This window comes from Hakea prostrata, chromosome 6 (genome assembly GCF_041222555.1).
Source record: "Hakea prostrata isolate BN-2017 chromosome 6, UWA_Hpros_2, whole genome shotgun sequence".
NCBI classification, from domain to species: domain Eukaryota; kingdom Viridiplantae; phylum Streptophyta; class Magnoliopsida; order Proteales; family Proteaceae; genus Hakea; species Hakea prostrata.
The window spans coordinates 21,690,757-21,710,732 of NC_142605.1; the positions used below are offsets into that span (position 1 = coordinate 21,690,757).

Genomic DNA, 19,976 nt, shown 5'->3' on the forward strand with positions numbered 1-19,976 from the left:
TTTTATCAAAAGCCTAAAAATATATTTGATAGTGAAAATTCAAGGAAGATTGCACATAGAAACAAGAAGCTAATATTTGAAGTTAGAACATTGAAGTAGAGGTAAATCTCAAAGGGAAAGACTGAGAGGAAGAAGGCAAAAATTCTCTCTTTGTTTATAATAAAATAGATCATTTACAAGATTCTGTTCAATATCCTGAAAAACAAAAGGCTGCAGGTGGTATATAGAGCCTCCATGAAGAAAAGGAGAAATACCGAATAGAACTAAGGAGCCTAGACACAAACTGAGAAGGATTTCCAATTGTCTCTTCATACAGCATTCATGCAAAGATCTGATTCTCCAACTTAACAGGGTGAGAAATTAAAGATTTCGACGAGATAGTTGCCAGGCAAACTGATCAACAGCTACCATTGCACGGGATGCAGCACCAATTGAGCCTTCATACCTTGCATGACAAAGTGTAAGCAAATTTTCATATGGCAATGATGGTCATCTTTAGACAACTTTCAAAATTGTATAAATGCAACACTTCTTCAGTACTTACAATGCAACCAATATATATGCCATTGTCTGCATAACAATAACACCTTCACCAGCTTGCTTTGATGTGTTTACACACCTTGCACAGAACCCGTTCTCGTGAATTGATGTCACCATATCTGCCATCAAGATTCCATCCAATGGTTTGAAGAAAAGCCATGTAAAATAAACTTGGGAAAATATATCATGACAGTGAATCTTGACCCCAACCAGGGCTGAACATACTTAATGCAAACACTAGATCACCATCAAAATATCAATTATATGCATTCTTCCAAGCAAAATTTGAGCAAGCAGTTATTCTAACAAAGGAGAGAACAAAAAAGGGGTGACAATAGACCAGCCATTTGAAGACTAATTTTATTTGTTGATCAGATCATGATAACAACCAACTCTGATCACTCACTGTCCAGTGTCACTTCCAGCAGATATTAGAGACTATGGGCTTAAATCTGTGTAGCATAAAAACTTAATTGCCATTTACAGCTGAAATTAAAAAAATGATGGCCTTAACATCTGTGTATAATTCATCTTCCTCAGGTGAGAAAGATCATGAAGATTGCATCAATGACCATAAAAGCATATTGTTGTGAAATAAATGGTAGTGTAGAGATCCTGTCCATTATCATAACACCCTAGACCCAAGCTGCCAAGCTATGGTTCATGGCCAATTCATTGGTGGTACCTTCAAATGGAAGGTGTCACCTGACAAATATCATCCTTCCTCCTATCTCTTGCCACTCTCTGTTCTTTCAGGGTCCATTAATTTAAATAAATGCAACTGTGTTCAGGCCATTAAAACATGACTCCTGCATTTGAGAATCCACTTTGCATCAGAGAAAGTCTGATTTAGTATGGTATCTCCACTTTATTTCTCTAAGGTGGAGAAGACTGCTGATTTCCTCCTTCAACTGGCAATCGTAAACCAATTTATGGCTTCTAGTATTGGAGCATCTCAGAGAAGTGTTGCACTTTAGGAAGTGATTAAATCACATGCTCATGTGGTCTAGGACTGAGGAAGATTTGTTCAGACAATCTCATGATTAAAGAAACCAAAAATACTAGGATGAGGATCTTTCATTTGTTCCCAGCATTTGAACCCAAACGTGGTTCTTCCTGTCGTTTGTCATTCCTATAGTCTGGATAGAAAATCTAACCAAACCTATGTCTGAGAAAACAGTATTGGTGGCTCACATAAAGTATTTATGAAACCTTCTTCATAGCAGGAGGTTTCTAATACTATGACAACTAACAATGCAGCGCATGCCAAGTGCATTTGTGTTGTAAAAGAAGGCAACAGAGCAAGTCCAACACACTTTTTCCCCACTTTCTCCTGATCAAGCTCTGAGAGTTACAGTTCCTGATGGGAGGTCTAGCCTGGCATGGATGCTGCCAATGATGCCTGTAGTGAGCATGTGGATGTCAACCTAATAATAGAGTTCCCCAAGCAGATTGCAAGAGTCCAACATCCATCATTATTGTTCATTCAGACTCTTGCCTTTCATGTCCTGATATGCATATATTTACTTCTTTTTGCATGATAATAGTAATGATTGAACAGCCACAAGGAATGAGAGTAAGGATGAACACTTAGGCCTTCTTGGTCATGAATTAGGTCTTGTAAGCCAATTGTATACTTGTGGTATTCTTGTAGGATGACCATGGCAACCTAATTCGAGGATTAGAATTGAAACTTACATGCTCGTACACACTACATGAAGCATAACAAACTTACAGATAACAATATTAGAGTTGACACCTTGTTATCAGTGCACATGGTGTCTAGAAAGTCTTTCCTACCAGTTGTTGACTGAGAATTCATATAACATAGTTTTGCTAGCACCAGGACTTAGATCTGGTTCATCAAGGATGCCCAAATCTTACTTGTGGAGCTAAAACAAAGTACCATGTGGATTGGCCAAGTGCCAAATTTCATGGCAAAATTTAATCATATACTGCCCCATGTATCGGCATTTTTCCTTTCGATTCTCATTGATGTCAAGGAAACATCCAGGGCCCTTCTTGATGTTGGCCCAGATCTACCATTGTTTTTAACTATTTCTAAAATTTCAGTCTTCGAATCCAGAAAGTATTGTTCTAGCATGTGACCATCCTGGGTAAAATAACTTGGCAAGAATTTGGACCTGTCCCTGGATCTGCTGTATGGCATTATCTATGATCATCATATTTACACTGGAACTGGTGCCCAAAGGGTTTCAGTGGACACACAGAAGAAGCACACATCAATGTGCAAAAATCTAGGATTCCACCTGAATACTCTACAGAAAAAAAGTAGGTACCAAAGTATGTGTGCAGGAAATTCAATAATTAAATTAAGTAATATTGAGAAGTAACCAGTATGGAACTTCACTAGTCAGCTGATGTCTTGCAGTCCTGTATACTTCTCAGGACATGAATTTGACGTTTGGGAACTGTTGATACAATAGAGCACATAGCAAGCTTGACAGAATGATTTATTTATGTATCTAATAACAAATTTAGATGAGCCACAAATACTACATTTTGTCCAGATATAAAGCACAGGAACTCACAAGCATTTGGACCAATAAAAAAGCATTCAGTCTGGAAATTGTTGCGCTTGAGAAAGTCAAGTAATGGGCTCAACTCAGAAGCCTTTGCTTTCATTCCATGCTGCTCTGCTCTGCCAGCAAGACCAAATTAAACTTCATTGTGTTTCATAATCAAGCTGTACATATATTCTTCCATAACTGATAAAATGACACATGAAATAAATTTCTTTGAAGCTGACAATGGAGATCTTAGTTGATAATTGGTCTTTCATCTTAAAACTTTTCTCTTATTTGGAAGCTGATAAAATAATGTCTTATTTTTCAACTGCTATTCTATTCTTCTTGTTAAATACTCTGTTGTTAATGTTCTAATTTCATGATCTGAAGGTGTTTCACTTCTAGTTCCAATCATTATGCTTTCCCACATGTCTGATCCTGTTTATGGACCAGTTTATCATTTTCTAGTAGTCTGTTACCTGTCTGTCATGTATGTGTAGGTTAGTAAATATTATCTTAGTAGTAATCATGGGTTAGTGTCATAATGTTAAATCTCATTCCGGATGCCATTTTGGCCAGACCAAAAGTTTGCTAAAATTTTTTTCCCTAGAATTTCCAATGCAGCTTTGTAATAAAATTTGGCATTTTACACCCCCAAATGCCAAGCAAAACTCAAAAAAAATTCGAATGTTTTGGTGTAATTTCGACATGGCTGAAATGGCCCTTCCAAACAGAGACTAAATACTATGCTTTGGATACAAACTTTTGGAGGCTTAGCAGACTCCATCTAGCTGAGATTTTTCCAAATAGCTAAAGCTGGGCCTCATTAATTTTTATTTCCATCTAGTAGTCATTTCTCTTGCTTTGATCCTTCATTCTTAATTTTCCAGATTTCTGATTTTTTTTTATTTGCCATCTTTTATTCCCTTTTCTGTTCAGAACTCTGTTCCTGATTTTATTTGGAAACATGATGCCACTCCATTAAATTGGGATAAGGCAGAGTTTGTTGTTGAATATCGAATGCTTATAAGGGCCTGTTTGGTTACTTGAGTCTAATGATTCAAAAATCTAGAGATTTCAAATCTATGGAGTCATGGTTCATAAAATTAATTGTTAGGTTAACCTGAATGTTTGGAATGAAATCTATAGTTCATCCTAAAAAAACATTTATGCTGTCATGGTTCGAATGTTTAACACTTTTATAGTAGTGATGAAATCTCTGGATTTCACCTTATACCCATAAATCTACAGATTACATAAATCTGGATTTTTAGTGTAAAAAGATGAATTTCTAGATTTCATGAATTCAGAGATTCACACAACCAAACAGGTATAAATCTCCCATTTGTGAATCCAGGGATTTCACATGTAACCAAACAGGCCCTAAATCATCTTCCAAACATGTCCATGATATTTTGGGAAATGGGAAGGAGAATCATTTTTTTTGAAGAATTTATTTTGGACATTACTTATTAAAAAAGAAAAAGAAAAAAACAGAAACAATCAATAACCCAAATGCTATCTTTTATGTAGTACCTAATTTCTAATGACAGTCAAAATTTCAATCATAATCCATGTTGTTTAATTGTGTTTCCTTTTGATGCTGCACTTACAGAGAACTGAAAATAGGGTCTCGCTTGCAGGGTAAATGTAACTTTAAATGCACATATCAAATTAAAAATAAAAAATGATGCTAGAAAGCTCTATACAAGTGACTGGAAGTATAGGAAGTTTGAGAGTCTCTTACATGACAGAAAGCAAGCGAGAAGGTCCAGTTGGGTCGTAGTTAAGAAGCAAAGCTGCCTTCAGTGGTTCACCTACAAGTTTTTAAGATACTTATTTGTTTGTTCATGAAAGGTAAGTGGTCATTAGCATTACTCAACTTGCTCACCAGATGAACCAACATTACTAGAAACCCATTTTTCCCAAGTTCTATGTACAAAAGCCCATTCCATCTTTTTCTCCTACACACCTGTAGAAAAGACAGAATTGTTGGATAGCAATCATGATTTAAATCAATAGAAAAGCATAACAATGTAACCATTTTGGAGATCAGCCGTAATAAATTTATTGTTCAATAGGAGAAAAGTATCCGAGAAATTAAAGAAGATCTATGCAGCAAAATAATTTAGCATGTAAAGGCGCAGCATCTGGTAGAAATGAAATCACCAAACCCACTTTCGTTCAGCGACAGCCCTTGCACTCCTTTCTTTCTCCTCTGCAATCCTATCAACCCCCAACCTTGCCCCTGTTTTCCAGCAGCAGCAGGAAAAAGAGATAGGAGAACTCTCGAATCAGAAATCAGAGAAGGAAGACAATAGGAAAAAGAAAGATACAGAAGAAGCGAAGCAGTGAACCGAAGAAGACGATGACGAACAGAGAAAGTGCGAACAGAAAAGAAAAGAAGAATCGTACCTGATTGTGCAGCGCCTCCCGTCGGATTCCTTGCTGGCGTAGTCGTTCAAGTAGAAGTCTCCATTCTCGCATCAGAGTTCCTTGTAGCTCTCTCAGTCGAGCTCCCACTCTAGAGCCCAAGTTCAAGTCGAACTTCCCAAGCCGTTCTTGCCTCCCCAACCAGGCCAAAATCCAAAATGAAATATGATAAAGAAATTATAGTGGAGGGATCCTGATCCTCTGTTGCTCGTCGTTCTGTGTGTTCAGAAAAATCTAATCCAACGGTCAACAGTTTGCAGACGCTTACAGGTCAATATTGGGATGACCATTCGATTGGATTTTTCTAACATATGGCATCGACCCGCAGAGGATGGAGCCAACATGTAGGAATTTGTGTTCTTTCCTGGGGCAACCGCTATACCGTTTTTCAGATTAAGAACGTCACTTATGTAGGAATTTGTGTTCTTTCCTTGGGCAACTGCTATACCGTTTTTGATTAAGATCGCCACTTATGCCATGGTGATTTACTGAAAGCGAGATGAAGGGTTCCGAAAGTTACAGTACCGACTCAAATCCGGAGCGCATTGAAAGTGAAAAGAAGAGATGCAGAGCAGTCGAAGATCGAATTCGAAGCTTACCCCTCTCGAAGATTACGAATTCCTGCAAGCAAACTCTGCTTAGATTAGTGAATTCCGAGCTCAAGTTCCTCTCTCGTCTGTCTTCTGATTCTCTTAATTTCACGGGTCCTATTTGGTAAGAATCAACAACACCCCCCCCCCCCTCAAAAAAAAAAAAAAAAAAAATCTTTTTTGCTTCTGCCTTCTTCTTTTCTTTTGCAACATTCTTGGATATTATATTTGAAGCTCCTTGCAAATGAGTCCAACTTTCTACACAGTTCTGGCGAAATCCTAATGAACCATGGCCTCATAATAAAACATAGGGTAGTTGCTCACTTGCTTGAAGAATCCGAAACTGTTAGTTAGCTAAAGAAGACGACTTCTCCTTTATTAATTTACAACCCAGGGTTTAACTGACAATTGACTACCAATTCATACTGCTTGAATGAATTCCCTATGTTGCAGATGCATTTCAGTGTATCCTATCACCCATTAGTGAAGTGGGGTCGACGGCATTGTACATGGGGTTGGCAGTGACCTGATAGTAGATGCTATGTAGATGCCATATCTACATTCATTGAGGTTTCGAGCTAACAGTTCTGTTATTTCCATTGAGGTATTAGTGATGAGGGCAAAGGTGTAAGCAAGGGGTTTCCTAGGTCTCTGTGCCTGCAATTGCTGGGACATAGTTCATTTTCAGCTGTGGATCAATGCCAATAAATGATGTGTGTCCAAGTCAGTTTAGTAACTCAACATTTGACTTTCGGCTGACCATTGTACAAAATTCTTCAGGATGCAACAAGAGACTTGTTGAGTAATTCCAAGTCATTCAATTAAGGCCACACTATTGCTTTTACCCTCTTAAGAATGTAAGTATAGGACTTATGATAGGAAGAGTTGAAAGTTTTGCCCTTATAAACCATTTTTCTTATTTTGTCTGCCATTATTCATTTGTTGCATCATTCTGAGTTTTAATAATTGCTTAAATATAATCTAAATAAGAAATTATGCTGCTTGATTCCTGCGGAGAGGGGAAGATATGGTTGTAGGAATCCATTGATTGGGTGGTAAATTCCACATGTTCTTTGCTTGTCTTTTCCTTCTCCCCCTGTTATGAGTTCCTTTCTGAACTGTATTTATTGTCCTCATTACTATCCCGGGCACGTATGAGTGTTTGAACCCAGATGATTCTGAGGTTATATTGTACAATTGAATTGCATAGGTTATATTGTACAATTGAATTGCATAATCAAGGAATTTTATAGCTTGTCCTGTTCATGAAAATACGATATTATGTATAAGTTATTAAACCGCTTTCAAGTCACAGAATGGTTCTTGCTCTCTAAGAATTTTGACTGGTCAACTTATTTTTATTTTTACATGAGATTTTTTGTATTAAGTGAAGCACAAGATTGGTTTTTCAACAAACTTAAGATTGCCTTGACAAGTATAGTTTGTGCAGTTTTTAGAAATTATGACGTCATCTCTAAGTAATTTAAACTACTCTTGACTTAGAGTTATGTTCTTGTTCTTGAATAAGTTTGATTGTTACGACGATTTTGTTTTGAGTCTTTTGACACTACTTTTTGTAATAGTTGGTGCACAAAACCATCTTTCCAGCAAATCAAAATTGCTTGGTGTGCATAAAGCTATTAAAATTGCTCTAAATGAAATTATTTTTCTAGATATCTAAAGAAATGAATATTGTACCATACTTTTGATTTTGATTTTTATCAATGTTTTACCATATTAAGATTTATGAAATTTGTAGATTTGAGAAAAGACTCAGCATTAAAAAGTTGATCCTCCTACTGAAAATTCAGTTTTTGTTCTTGAATTGGGAGGTGACTTTTATCCTTTAAAATTTGATTTGTTTTATTGAACTCAAATAGGAGGCATTTTCTTATTTGTGACTGATATCTTAAGTAAATGATTTTTGACATAAATAAGGGACAGAACCCAGTTCATACCAATAAAAAACAGTGTATGTGGCCTTGCAATAAGGTGGTTGTTGCATGGACAACTATGGTTTTCTATTTTTAGAAAAATTTCTTTACTCCATTTGTTCTTTATTGTTGAGTATCTGTTCATACTCAATTTTTGTTGGGAAGTACCTACAAAACAACTTGCACAATGCCCATGAAACATTAGTACTTCATCCATGCCCCCTGAATTGAACTTGAAATTTCATAAATCCAGTTGCCTTTTGGATTTTACATTCTCGCATAGTGCTCTAAAGGTGACCTTTCATCTTTTTGCTGTATTTGCAGTGTGAACATTGGGTACCTTGAGTCAGTTGTTCATATTCTTCAGCAGACATTTATTACGGGAGTGTCACGTGTATGCAAGCCTATTACTCCAACCTCCAAAAGTGGTGAGAAAAAGTGTTTTCCTTTGAAGGGTGTCCATGTTGATATAGTGTGTACAATTGATAGTAATCCAGTCTGGTTTGTTGTGTCGGATCGGAACCCAAAGTACATTTCGTGGTATGGATCTCACAAGAATAAAGGCTTAAGAATGCGCATAGAGCAGGTTCTTGAAGCTGCTCTCTCATCTCAGACGTTAAAACCATCCTCAATTGTTCTCTTCTTTGCCAATGGACTTGACAAGGTTCTTTCTCAGAAGGTTGGAGATGAATTTGGAGCAATTGAGTTTGGGAAAGAGTTCTCTATTTTTGAATCTGATATTACGGAGGAATTAGAGGGTGATTGGGTCAAGTTACATGCAAGATCATTCCAAGGGGCAAGTGTTTTTCAAATAAAGGTTGATGGCTTCGAAAAAACTGTTTCCAGCTTAGAGCCTGGGCTCGAAGACTCACTTCCCGGAACTGCTACACTGAAGCTGCCAAAATATCAAAGTAACGTGGTTCTTGATGATGCATTCGGTTCTTTAATATCAGGAATAAAGTATATCTCATTAAATATGGATTTTGCCACACCAGAGGCTTTAATGGGTGGGGAACTCATAAATTTTGATACAACGGCTTTGATTGCTGTTGTATCTGGAATTAGCAATGGTGGTACAGGTAAATTACTAGCAACCCCAGAGAGTGAGTTAAAGAAGCGGTTTAAGAGCAACTCTGAATTTGTAGTTGCACAGGTAAAATAGCTAGTCTGAAACTTGTGCTTATTTTAACCTTTGAAGGTGTTAGTTGTGAATTCCCTCAAGATCTTGTGAGTCAGTAAAATTGTTGTGCCCTTTTCCTTTTTCATGTCGAGCCTGTAAAATCAACATCTACCCATCTAACCTGTATTTGTCCTTTTATTGGATAACTTTCCCTTGTTTTATCATTTTCATCATTGTGTCAGTTTTTGTTGTCCTGGTTTTCTGTCTTCTCAAGCTTGCAGAAGTGGCACAACATATTTGCCCTCTCCAGAACCCACAGTGGTGGGAGCATCATGCACATGTGCTCTTTTTCAGGCTTTAAGGAAAATGGCCCATTTTTCAAAAATAAAATGCGGTGTTATGTTTAGTCAGGGTTTCTTTTTCATGTCATGCTTGTGGGTCAAATTATTTCGTGTTATGCTTGCATCTTGACACAATCATGCAACTGATAGTTCACAAGGCATCCATAATTGAGATGTCCAGATGTTCTCTTTCTTTTTTCCAATGGATGCTATGGGTTAAGATTAGCCAGAGTTCAGTGTTTTTCTTTGATGGGTGTTATACCATTGACCTCTTGCCTGAGAACACAGATAAGCTGAACTTTGGTGCTGATTGTGTTCAGTCCTAGTCCTTGTACAATTAGATAGTTCTGGGAGGATCATATTGGTTGTTGGTTCAGGTACCATTGCAGTTGGGCACTCAATTCTAGTTAGGACAGGCTTCAAATTGCTCTACTAGAATTTTTTTTCTTCTTTTGTAGCCATGGCGGGGGCAGTGACTGAGGCCCTGTGTTATCAGTTGATTCATCACTACCCATGGGGGCTTTGTAGGTTTCTTTCTGATTCACAATATGGATTACAGAGTGTTTATCTGGTTCAGAAATCAAAAAACAATACCATTCTCTCTCTCTCTCTCTCTCTCTCTCTCTCTCTCTCTCTCTCTCTCTCTCTCTCTCTCTCTCTCTCTCTCTCTCTCTCTCTCATATACACGCAGATCACTCTCGAATGCTGCGTGTATATAGTACTTCTTTTAGCTTTTCTGATTGTAATACTATTCGTTATGTTGTCAGCCGAATCTGTCAAGTTTGACTAAAATCTATCTTAACAATCTGACAGGTGAAGTCCGAAATTCAAAATCCAATACTTGTGGAACTTAAAGACGTTATCTCTGGAAAGATATGTATTATATGTAGAAGTGTCCATTCAGAGTTCCAGGAGCTTCTATCAATGTGTGGGGGGCCTAATGAGAAGGGGAGAGCTGATCACTTTCTTAAATGCTTACTGTATGTTCATTTCCATCTCTCTCTCTCTGTTTCTCTTATATATACTCTGATTGATTTTGAAATTAGCAAGGTTAGGCTGAGAAAATCTTAGTTTTTTTCAATTTTCTGAAATTAGTTGGTAAAATTGCACTTTCCTCATTCTACGTGGTAACTAGTAAGAGGGACTATTAACTCTTGGAGAACCTCTTTGAATATCTCTTACTAGTGAAAAATGAAATAAAAATGTTATGCTATTATTTGCTCAAGTAGAACAATTTTGAAAAACAGAGTGGTTCCTGAGTGCCACATGTCCAAGTCCATTGAAAGAATGTAGAATTTACAGTTTTGATAATTTAAGATTCAGTGAGCTCAACTAACTGTGTGACCTGTTGCCATTTCATAAATTGGGGTTCTGTTGTTTGCTCTCATAGGTCTTATCACTTTCAAAAAATTCTCCAATTATAAAAGCCACTGGTTGTATTTTACTTGATTCAAAGGGCTTTTGAGTGCCAACTTGATAAATTAGAATTGGTATTGAAATCAGACTTTGGTTTCCACTTTCTTTTGTTTGTCTCAAGGAAGAAATCAATAACCTCTGCTCAATATAAATAATAAAATGGCAAACTTTGGTGCAATTGGGCACATGGCAGATTGGACGGGATACACATTTTGTGGATACTTAGGCCCCCAAGGTCCCGTCCTGTTGTTTAATTTCAACTTTCCTGGCAGAAATAGAGCTTTGAAGAATCAGAACAGAGGGACAATGGACAGTCACTGGTCAGTGTATGGTGGGCATGCAAGAACATATATTTGTGTGTGTGTGGTGAGAATGTGTTTTCAATGATAATAGTTCTAGAAGGATTAACTGTGCTGATTTGTGTTCTGAGGTTCTTTGGAAATGAGTTGATATGGCAGTATGAATGCTATTAATTGAATCCATCATACCTAGTGTATCTTCATGCTTAATGCCTTCACTCTTAACTGCTCCCATAACTGTGCAGAGTTGTGCCTGATCACCCTTCAGCACGCATGATGGGCCTTCCAACTACCAGAAAAATCGCATTGAAGAATAAGATTGTTTTTGGGACAGGAGATTATTTTCATGCTCCAACTTTGACTGCAAATATGGGTTTTGTGAGAGCCATTTCACAGACTTGCATGCCATTGTCAACAGTACCGCACAGGCCACGTGCGTTGATGGGTGAATGATTCACAGGCTTCATGGGCTGCGTCAATTAATGGAATCAAGTAGAATCAAGGGCTTGAGCCATAAGTTGCTATTACATTGTCTTCCTTGTGGTCACTTCTTGAAGTGTAGGCAGCTATGCCTTGGGTTACAATTGCATACAGCAGCAACAGGACTCAGGAGCTGGAGTGGGTTGAAGATACGGTTCTCAAAGAAGGTACTCTGAAAGATGCCTTCTATGACTCATTTCATGGATATATAGAAAAACTGTTTTGAAAGCATGATCTAATTTGGTACTAGAGGTGGAAATCTGGCTTTGCAAATGGATGATTGGAATAACGTGCTGCTTTGATCCTTTCTTTTCCTGTAATTGTCATTTTATGGACAGATCAATGTGCCTTAGTGAGGCTGTGTAGTCTTTTAGGTTATATTGTCAGATTGGTTATGGACATTTTGGCTCAACTAGGGTTCTCTTTCAAATTACACATTACAACCCTGGTATGTTTATGCCTCTTAGAACTTATTTTATTACAAACATTTCTTGTGTCTAACACCTTTAGGTAAATGATAAAGACATATTTACTTTGTTGAATCTTTATATAATTGTGAGAAAACTGAAAAATATTTCTGACAGCATTATAGCACTGTAGCTTTTGAGTTGTCCATTTATCTTATTATTTCGACAGTAGGGATGCACTTGAATACAATTTGAAATATAAAGGATGTAAATATAATAGAATAAATTCTAGGAGGTATAGATATAATACTTCGCCGAGAGTGTATATGTAATTTGCTCGATGTTATATTTTTCTTTTTTATTTAATTGATTCATATAATTCCCTCTGTGTGGTTGTTTCATTTTTTCAGTGTTTCCATGTGAATTTCATTCATTCGAAAAAGAGGGGGGGGGGGGGGGGGAGGGGGTGTCCCCTGTAAGAGTGTAAACAGATTGGATAGTGATAATAGCATATCCACATTTTATTATATTCAAATAGATTCAAATAATATTCCGTTGGTTTTTTGACGGATTTAGTCCAATTCAGATGATAGTTCGTTATTTGTTTTCTTAAGTATATTTTTCTAGATGACATCATTACTATTTTGTTTGTGACCATTAGATTTAGCATCTGCGGTAGTTTTATCAAATTAAGTAAAAAATTTATACAAATAAGAGAAATTGAATTGGATAATTTTATTGGATGCATGATAATCAATATGAAAGGCTTCTATTAGTAATCAATGGATTCGATAGAGTGGTATGATTCATACTTTTTAGTGGAGAGGTCATGAGTTTGACCTTTGCGGACGACAAAGCTCCCTCTTGAGGATGTAATCGAGGTGCACACAAGCTAGCCGGATGAACCTCATATATCAACCCAAAATAAAAAATAAAAAAATTTGATTCAGATACCTTTAACCGAATGTAGATGCAAATTCGGGAACGAAGTTTGGTAAACTATTTACACCCTGCTCATTCCCATATTCCCCAGGAAATTTATGAGGTCTATTCCTTATCACATTTTTGTAAACTATCAAAAATGACCATCCATTTTTTAGTAGATGTGTGTCATGCGTCCCAACATTACATCATGACACATCAAATGGTTGAAATTCATTTATCAGTAACATCAATCAACTCTTTGATGTGATTTATAAATGAATTTCAACCATATGATGTGATATTGGGACACATGACACACATCTACCAAAAAAATGTTACAAAAAAAAGAAGAAGAAGACTTTACATTGGTCCCATATTCCCATGTGTTCTGGCCTTACACCCACCTCATTCCCATGTGTTCTGGTTGCAATTTGACCAAAAAAAAAGTTCTGGTTGCATTTAAGTCTTTGTTTCCCATCAACGGCTTTCTTTTTGGTCAAATATTTGAACATTTGAATGATTAATATGAAATAGACTGAGGGATTATCACGTTTTGTTAATGAGAACTCTTCATTACCCTAAAAACAGACAATCGAATATTTCTACTGGAAATTAATGATATTATAATGGTCATTAAAAAAAGAAAAGAAAAAGGCAAGAAAGGCATGGATAATAAAATAAGAAAATCATAGCGACTCAATTCATCTGAAGTGTTCAGTTGTGAACTTGTGATATATTTAATTAAGTTTAGTGGATTAGACACGTTAAAGATTTTGATTTAAGACGTTGCATTAATGTTTGAAGCTTCTGTGATTCCTCACACGTAAAGCCTGAATCAAATAGATTACTATAATAACGACAATAAATTGAAAAAAATGTATACATAAGTAAATGAAAGAAAGGGATGCATACCTAACCTCCTCTTCCTCTGGGGAAAATAAAAATTCCCTCTAATCTAATATCCCATGATAGAATAAATAGGAAAAATAATAATGATGAACAAAGAAAGAAAGAACTCAGAGCTTGAGTTTCAATTTGCAGTTACTACTTTTAATTTTAATCGAACTATTCGAAGTAAGGCTATCAACTACCACATCACACCTTATATGGGGCTTCATCTTCATCAGTTTCAGTTTCCCAACTTTCAATTTGATTGGAACCTTAGCATCAAGAATCAATGGAATACTTCCAGATTGTTGTTCCTGATATAATTGTTGCAGAAGAGTAGTTCCATCTTGAACTTCACCAGTTAATTCAACATCAAGAATAGTTGTATTCTGGTGACCTTGATAAAATACTGGCAAAGAACCTTCACAGAGCTTTGTGGTTGTGTGCCAAGCAGTAAGATTGCTTCCATCTACATAATAAATTCCAATTTTCTTGTTGGGGTTATAGGTCTTGAGCCTGATAATAAATTTAGCAGAAAGACTTGAATTTGTACTGTTCATGGAGAATTCAGTGATGGTTAAACGATCTATGGTGTATGATGGAATCTTTGGTTGGAAGACTAGATAGAGAATTCCAACCACAGCTGCAATAATAATCACTATGAGTATGAGAATGCTTACTGTCCAACACAAACACCTGCAACAACTACTACAACATCTTCTCTTCTTTGGTGGTGCTGGTTGTTGCATCACCGGAAACATCCGCCGGGGGAGAGGAGGAAGGTGTTGCTCCGCCGGGTCGCCTTTATCGGACGTCGCCCCCTCCGGCACTAAAGGCGCCGTCGCCGGGACTTCAGGATCCACAACTGGGTGTACTCTTGGATGTCCTTGATCTGCCATTAGAGGTTGAGGTAGCTAGCTAGAAGAAATTCCTATTTTCACTGCTGCAAAGCTAATATAAGAAGGGTGGTGCATTATATATTTATAACATTCCACCTTGGTGGCTCTTCTTTATAGGATTATATACTTTTTCTTCTGTTGATTTCTCTGATAGACTTTATAATAAGTTTGAGCTGCCATGTTTGACTGTTGGGGTTCATGAAGTAGTTTTATGCTGTGAAGGTCTTGCTTTCCCCACTTAAATCCTAACGTACCATAAGGGTTGTTTAGCTAGAAAAAACAATAGTGATGAAAGGCTTCATGTGAAGGGAACTGTTGCTACATAAAAGTTTCAAACTTTTGGGCAGGAAAAGAAAAAAAAAAAGAAAAAAGGAAGTTTCAAACTTTGCTTCTTCTTTCCTTCATCTAGATTCAGGTCTGCGTCAATGCCAAGGTTACACGTCACGGCATGGATGATGGACACGTGGATTTGTATATTTGCATTATGATGTTCATTGCCTACTGAATTGTGATTTTTTTGAGAAAATTTTTCTTTATGATTTTAACTGTCAAAATCATCACATCACCCATGACCAAGTAAATATTGACAAAGGAAATGAAGGGAATGACTTGTATTTTGTTTTACGTAATTTCACTGGTTCTTACGATTTTGAATCATTTTGTCTGGCGAGTAGATGAGTATACTTCTTTATACTTTTCTATCACATATTTAAGAGATATCATATTTAAGTATTAATAATATAGATGCAAGTGAGTCCCATTCTTAAACATATGATAGTAAGGGTGTGAGGAAAATATAATTCTCTTATTTATTGGGGGTATAAGATACCAATTCAATCTTTTAAATGTTGAAATCATGTATGGTACATAGGAAAAAGAAAAATCATTTTTAGGTGTTGAAATTATGTATGATTATATAGATCAAAGCCATTTGCTATAATCCCCCTCCCAAGAAAAAACAACTAAAAAAGAAAGGAAAAAGAAAAAAAAAAAAAAAGAAAAAAAAGAAGAAAAAGGAAAAGAAAAAAGAAAATGTGAAACCCTAAAGAAACTTTAGTTTTTAGGGTTTTAAAGTAGGAGGTATATTTTCATGTTAAAAAGACAAGAATGCCCTGCTGTAAGATGGTGTTCTTCACCTTTTTAAGAGATAATTGTTGTTGTCTTTTATTTTTTATTTTTTGAGCAAAGTGGGTTTGAAACTGTGTCAAAGTGCCTATTGTTTAAAAAATACAAAAGAAAAAACAAATAACAGCCACACTACACAAATGATTTAGGTTTTCTTGTTCCAAAAAAAGAAGAAGAAGAAGAAAAAAAAAAAAGAAACAAACACATTGAAATTGTTCACCGATATTTTGGGCGAAATATTGGCAAGTTTTAGCCAAATTTTGACCTCCCATTTTGGACCTAAATTTGATGTCTAGCCTAATTTGATGCCAACAAACACATTGAAATTGTTGGTTTTGCCTAAAACCTAATCTAAATTGGTATTCAAATGAAAAAACTCTATAAAACTTCTAGATCTGTGTGAAATTTCGATTTAACTTCGCAAACAATGCTATATCCGTCAAGAATGAAGCGATATATAATGCTATATGTCAAAGATCGAAGGAAAATATGGCAAGAATGCAAAAAATAGAAGAGAGATATTCATGAAAAATAGGTTGAAAATTCGGTTTATATCGCCGAAATTCTAGAGAAATTCGGTAATATTTAGCGAATCGGCAATTTTTGGCAAGATATCGCCGAAACATTGTCAATTTTAGTTTTGGACAAAAAAAATTTGCTAGTTGGAAACAACCAGGATTCGACAATATGTTTTACCACGCATTACATATTTTGAATTTGCAACTAGAACTGAAAACGAAGCTGGTCTACCTTGAGATTGGGAAGAATTTTTGCTAATGAATTTTCAAGAATTACTAGAAACACTCATTCCAAGTTCATGATCAAGTTTGATTTCAACAATTGAAGGTGGACCCATACTAAATCTGTTTTGAATAACATATACATGAATTAATTGATAATCTTATTTATGATGATCGAATACATCATAGCTTCCCTTCAAATTGATTCTTTATCTTAAATTCTTAATGACAAGACAACACCGTTAATCCCTGATTATCAAATATAGTTTCATTCCTTTTCAAAGTTAATTAAAAAAATAATTAATACATTCTCATTTTCCTCATGCTTTGATAACCAGGAAATATTACTAAAGACAATTCAAAGCGTGAGGAGATCATACTAGCCCAAATAAATGAGTTGAGAGGATTGTCAACCAGGAAAATAAAAAAAAATTCCAGAGAACAAAAAATGAAAGATTAAAATATACTAACTACATTAAATTAGGGCTGCGAAATGGCCAAGTGGGGCAATTTTTTAAAACCTGACCCTGACCTTTGCCTTTAATATTCTAATTTGATTTAATCTTGACCTTGAATTTGATTTTAATGACAAAATAATAAACAATGTATAATTATATCTTAGTACCCTATGTTTACCAAAAATATTGGGATAATCCCAGGAAACAATAAAACCCCAAAACGGCCCCCCCACGGGAAGGCCGAAGGAATATAAGCAAGCCCTCATTAAAAGAAACAAAGCGACACCAATAAAACCAATAAAGCAAACCCAAACCAAGAAAAGAAAGACAAAACAAACGATGGCCACCCACAAACCAAGAAAGGGAAGCAAGAGGAAGACCCCCGGCTATTGAGTTTATTCAATCATCTTTTTATTTGTATTTTTGTTTTTATTTTATAAAAGAAAAACGGATTAAGTTCCCGAATAAACGCCGAACGACAAAAGGAAAAAAAAAGAGATAAGAAAGGGATTGGGGTTTGAGAAAATAAAAGCCACATCACGAACAACGGAACAACGGTGGGGGCAAAGTAATTATAGACAAAGTTGAAGGTTGGATTAGTAATTTTGAAAGTCGGGTCAATAGTTAAAATCAAAGTACAGGGGGCCAATAGTAATTATCCCAAAATATTTTATACGATGATAATTAGAATAGGTTGGATCATGTAAAACACTCAACACACCCTAACGTACGATCACCCTAACCCAGACTTGATTTCGCCTTAGGGCTAAAATCTTTAACTTGGACGACTTGATTTGGCCTCAGGGCTAAAATTTTTTTTTTTTTTTTTGGTACAAAGGAGCTTTATTAAGTCGGGGATGGGGATATTAATATGCCTCAGGCAAGAATCGAAACTACGACCGCTTCACTAAGAGGTATTGGTTTCAACCACTAGAACAGCTCTGCATTGAATCAGGGCTAAACCCTCTAACCTGAACCTTTTTTCTTTTAGGGTGGTTAAGGTGGGTTTCGACTATCTTGGCTAAACTTGCACTGCTACATACAATACATGAATGGAAAACATGTATAACTAGTAATAACAATAATATTGAATTGAATACTATATACATGAACCTATACAAATGAGTGGCATGCAAGTATACATAAGCTTGTCTTACAATTCCCAATAAACGAAGAACCATGACAGAACAAATATGGAAAGAATGAACAGAAGAGAAGAAAAAAAAAAAAATTTGAAGCCTTATAGCAGTAATTTCAATTTACAACTGCTAGTTTTAACACTAAACATATTATTCTGAATCATGCTATTCAGCACCTCATTGCACCTTAGATGGACCTTCATCTTCATCAGCTTCAGTTTCCCAAGCTTAATCTTGAATGGAACTTCAGCATCAACAATCAATGGAATGCTACCATTTTGTTGTTGCTGAAACAATTCCTCCAGAAGAGTAGTTCCATCTTGAACTTCACCAGTTAACTGAACATCAAGAATAGTTGTATTCTGGTGACCTTGATAGAATACTGGCAAAGACCCTTCACAAATCTTTGTGTTTGTGTACCATGCAGTTAGATTGCTTCCTTCTTCATAGTATATTCCTATTTTCTTGTTGGGGTTATATAACTTGAATCTGATTATAAAACTACCAGAGAGGCTTGAATCTGGGTTTATAGAGTAGTTACTGATGGTTACATGATCAAAGGTGTATGATGGAATTTTTGGATGGAAAACTAGAAAGAGAATGCCCAACACAACTCCAATGATGATCACTAGAAGTATGAGAAGGGAAGCTGTCCAGCAAAGGCACCTGCAACAGCAACTTCTTTTCTTTAGTGGTTGTATCCCCGGAATCATCCACCGGCGTAGTTCCGGTGGTGGATGTTGCTCCACCTCCGGCACTGAAGGCGCTGTCCATGGCTTTTCCTGATTGATTACTGGATGTATTTTTGGTTGAACTCGATCTGCCATTGCTAGTTAGATCTGCTCTTGTCTTAGTAACAAGGGCAGCGCATGCAAGTTGATATGTCTTCTTTTTTCTTAAAGGGCATGTATTGGATTATACAATACTCAATACAAGACAATATGTCTCGTAAAATCACCTGACCCGATACTAATGCTTCAAACCTTATGAGAAAAACTTCAAATGAATCATACACATAATGCAAAAAAACCATGCAAGGAATGTTGGTTTGAAAACTACATCTTTGGAAAAACTTTCTATGCCAGCACTCTTCACCTTACAAAGATCCTTCCTCTCTTACAAATGTTATCCAATCCCAGAAACAATATATAGAGAAACCCAACTGAAAACCTGATTCTATTTCAATCTATAGTATATAAGAGGTTGTTTTGTTTGACTTTAATAACCTATGATTGATGAGTTTAAGGAATTAAGTGGTTTTGTCATGGAAGCTCTTGCCTTTCACGCATGCATAATCTAAAAGACTAAAACCACACGAGTAGTTTAACGTAAGAAAAGTAGGGAAGCGTTTTTAAGGTTGCCATGCGTGCAAAGGAACCGTTTGGCATGGAATCTCAAAGTTCTTTTCATGCATTTTCTTTCAAAAATGTCGAGAAAGCCGTGTCATTCCATGTTATAGATTCAAACGTGACACATATAACATCAAGAGTTTTAAATTTGTATTAAAATGAATTTCAATTTTAAAAAAAATAAAAATAAAAGAAGAAAACCTAACACATGGATTACCTAATCGCTGACCAATTTTTATGAATAGAAACCTTCTAGAAACATTTTTATCTCGAATTGAAATCATGGGGATAAGCAGGTGCATGCAATTTCATGGGCTGTTTGGTAACTCCTGTGAGGTCATATTGATTCCAATCCAATGGATTGAG

General features: G+C 36.1%; 2 protein-coding genes and 2 pseudogenes across 3 annotated transcripts; 1 reads left to right on the forward strand and 3 right to left on the reverse strand.

Moving 5' to 3' along the window:
- Positions 1 to 5,658, reverse strand: LOC149012587 (Profilin family protein). Of its 2 annotated transcripts, none has more exons than XM_089158829.1 (7): positions 5,484 to 5,658; positions 5,247 to 5,316; positions 4,960 to 5,040; positions 4,816 to 4,885; positions 3,093 to 3,202; positions 545 to 659; positions 1 to 437 (listed from the first exon to the last, which is right to left on the reverse strand). In XM_089158829.1, exons 3-7 carry the CDS (start codon positions 5,021 to 5,023, stop codon positions 398 to 400), a joined length of 399 nt encoding a protein of 132 aa, XP_089014955.1. In that variant the 5' UTR covers positions 5,024 to 5,040; positions 5,247 to 5,316; positions 5,484 to 5,658; the 3' UTR covers positions 1 to 397. The 2 variants fall into 2 exon arrangements, with proteins under 2 accessions (XP_089014955.1, XP_089014954.1); XM_089158828.1 differs by having other exon boundaries at positions 7 to 445; positions 5,484 to 5,657.
- Positions 5,659 to 5,760: 102 nt separating this feature from the next.
- On the forward strand, positions 5,761 to 11,959 carry LOC149012588 (uncharacterized). Its single transcript, XM_089158827.1, has 4 exons — positions 5,761 to 6,215; positions 8,350 to 9,178; positions 10,300 to 10,466; positions 11,447 to 11,959. Exons 1-4 carry the CDS (start codon positions 6,001 to 6,003, stop codon positions 11,652 to 11,654), a joined length of 1,419 nt encoding a protein of 472 aa, XP_089014953.1. The 5' UTR covers positions 5,761 to 6,000; the 3' UTR covers positions 11,655 to 11,959.
- Positions 11,960 to 13,524: 1,565 nt separating this feature from the next.
- On the reverse strand, positions 13,525 to 14,921 carry LOC149012589 (NDR1/HIN1-like protein 6 pseudogene; annotated as a pseudogene).
- A 3,313-nt stretch (positions 14,922 to 18,234) lies between these two features.
- LOC149012590 (NDR1/HIN1-like protein 6 pseudogene) lies at positions 18,235 to 19,362 on the reverse strand (annotated as a pseudogene).
- Positions 19,363 to 19,976: the final 614 nt, after the last annotated feature.

What these genes read in the sequence shown, in the direction of transcription:
- LOC149012587 (XM_089158828.1), bottom strand. Translation starts at nt 5,023, where the DNA reads ATGGAATGGGCTTTTGTACATAGAACTTGGGAAAAATGGGTTTCTAGT. An exon ending in TTTTATTGGTCCAAATGCTT is followed by an intron (nt 660 to 3,092) that starts GTGAGTTCCTGT and finishes TCTTGATGGCAG; the next exon opens with ATATGGTGACATCAATTCAC. An exon ending in GCATATATATTGGTTGCATT is followed by an intron (nt 446 to 544) that starts GTAAGTACTGAA and finishes TTGTCATGCAAG; the next exon opens with GTATGAAGGCTCAATTGGTG.
- LOC149012588 (XM_089158827.1), top strand. Translation starts at nt 6,001, where the DNA reads ATGAAGGGTTCCGAAAGTTACAGTACCGACTCAAATCCGGAGCGCATT. An exon ending in AATTTCACGGGTCCTATTTG is followed by an intron (nt 6,216 to 8,349) that starts GTAAGAATCAAC and finishes CTGTATTTGCAG; the next exon opens with TGTGAACATTGGGTACCTTG. An exon ending in CTGAATTTGTAGTTGCACAG is followed by an intron (nt 9,179 to 10,299) that starts GTAAAATAGCTA and finishes ACAATCTGACAG; the next exon opens with GTGAAGTCCGAAATTCAAAA.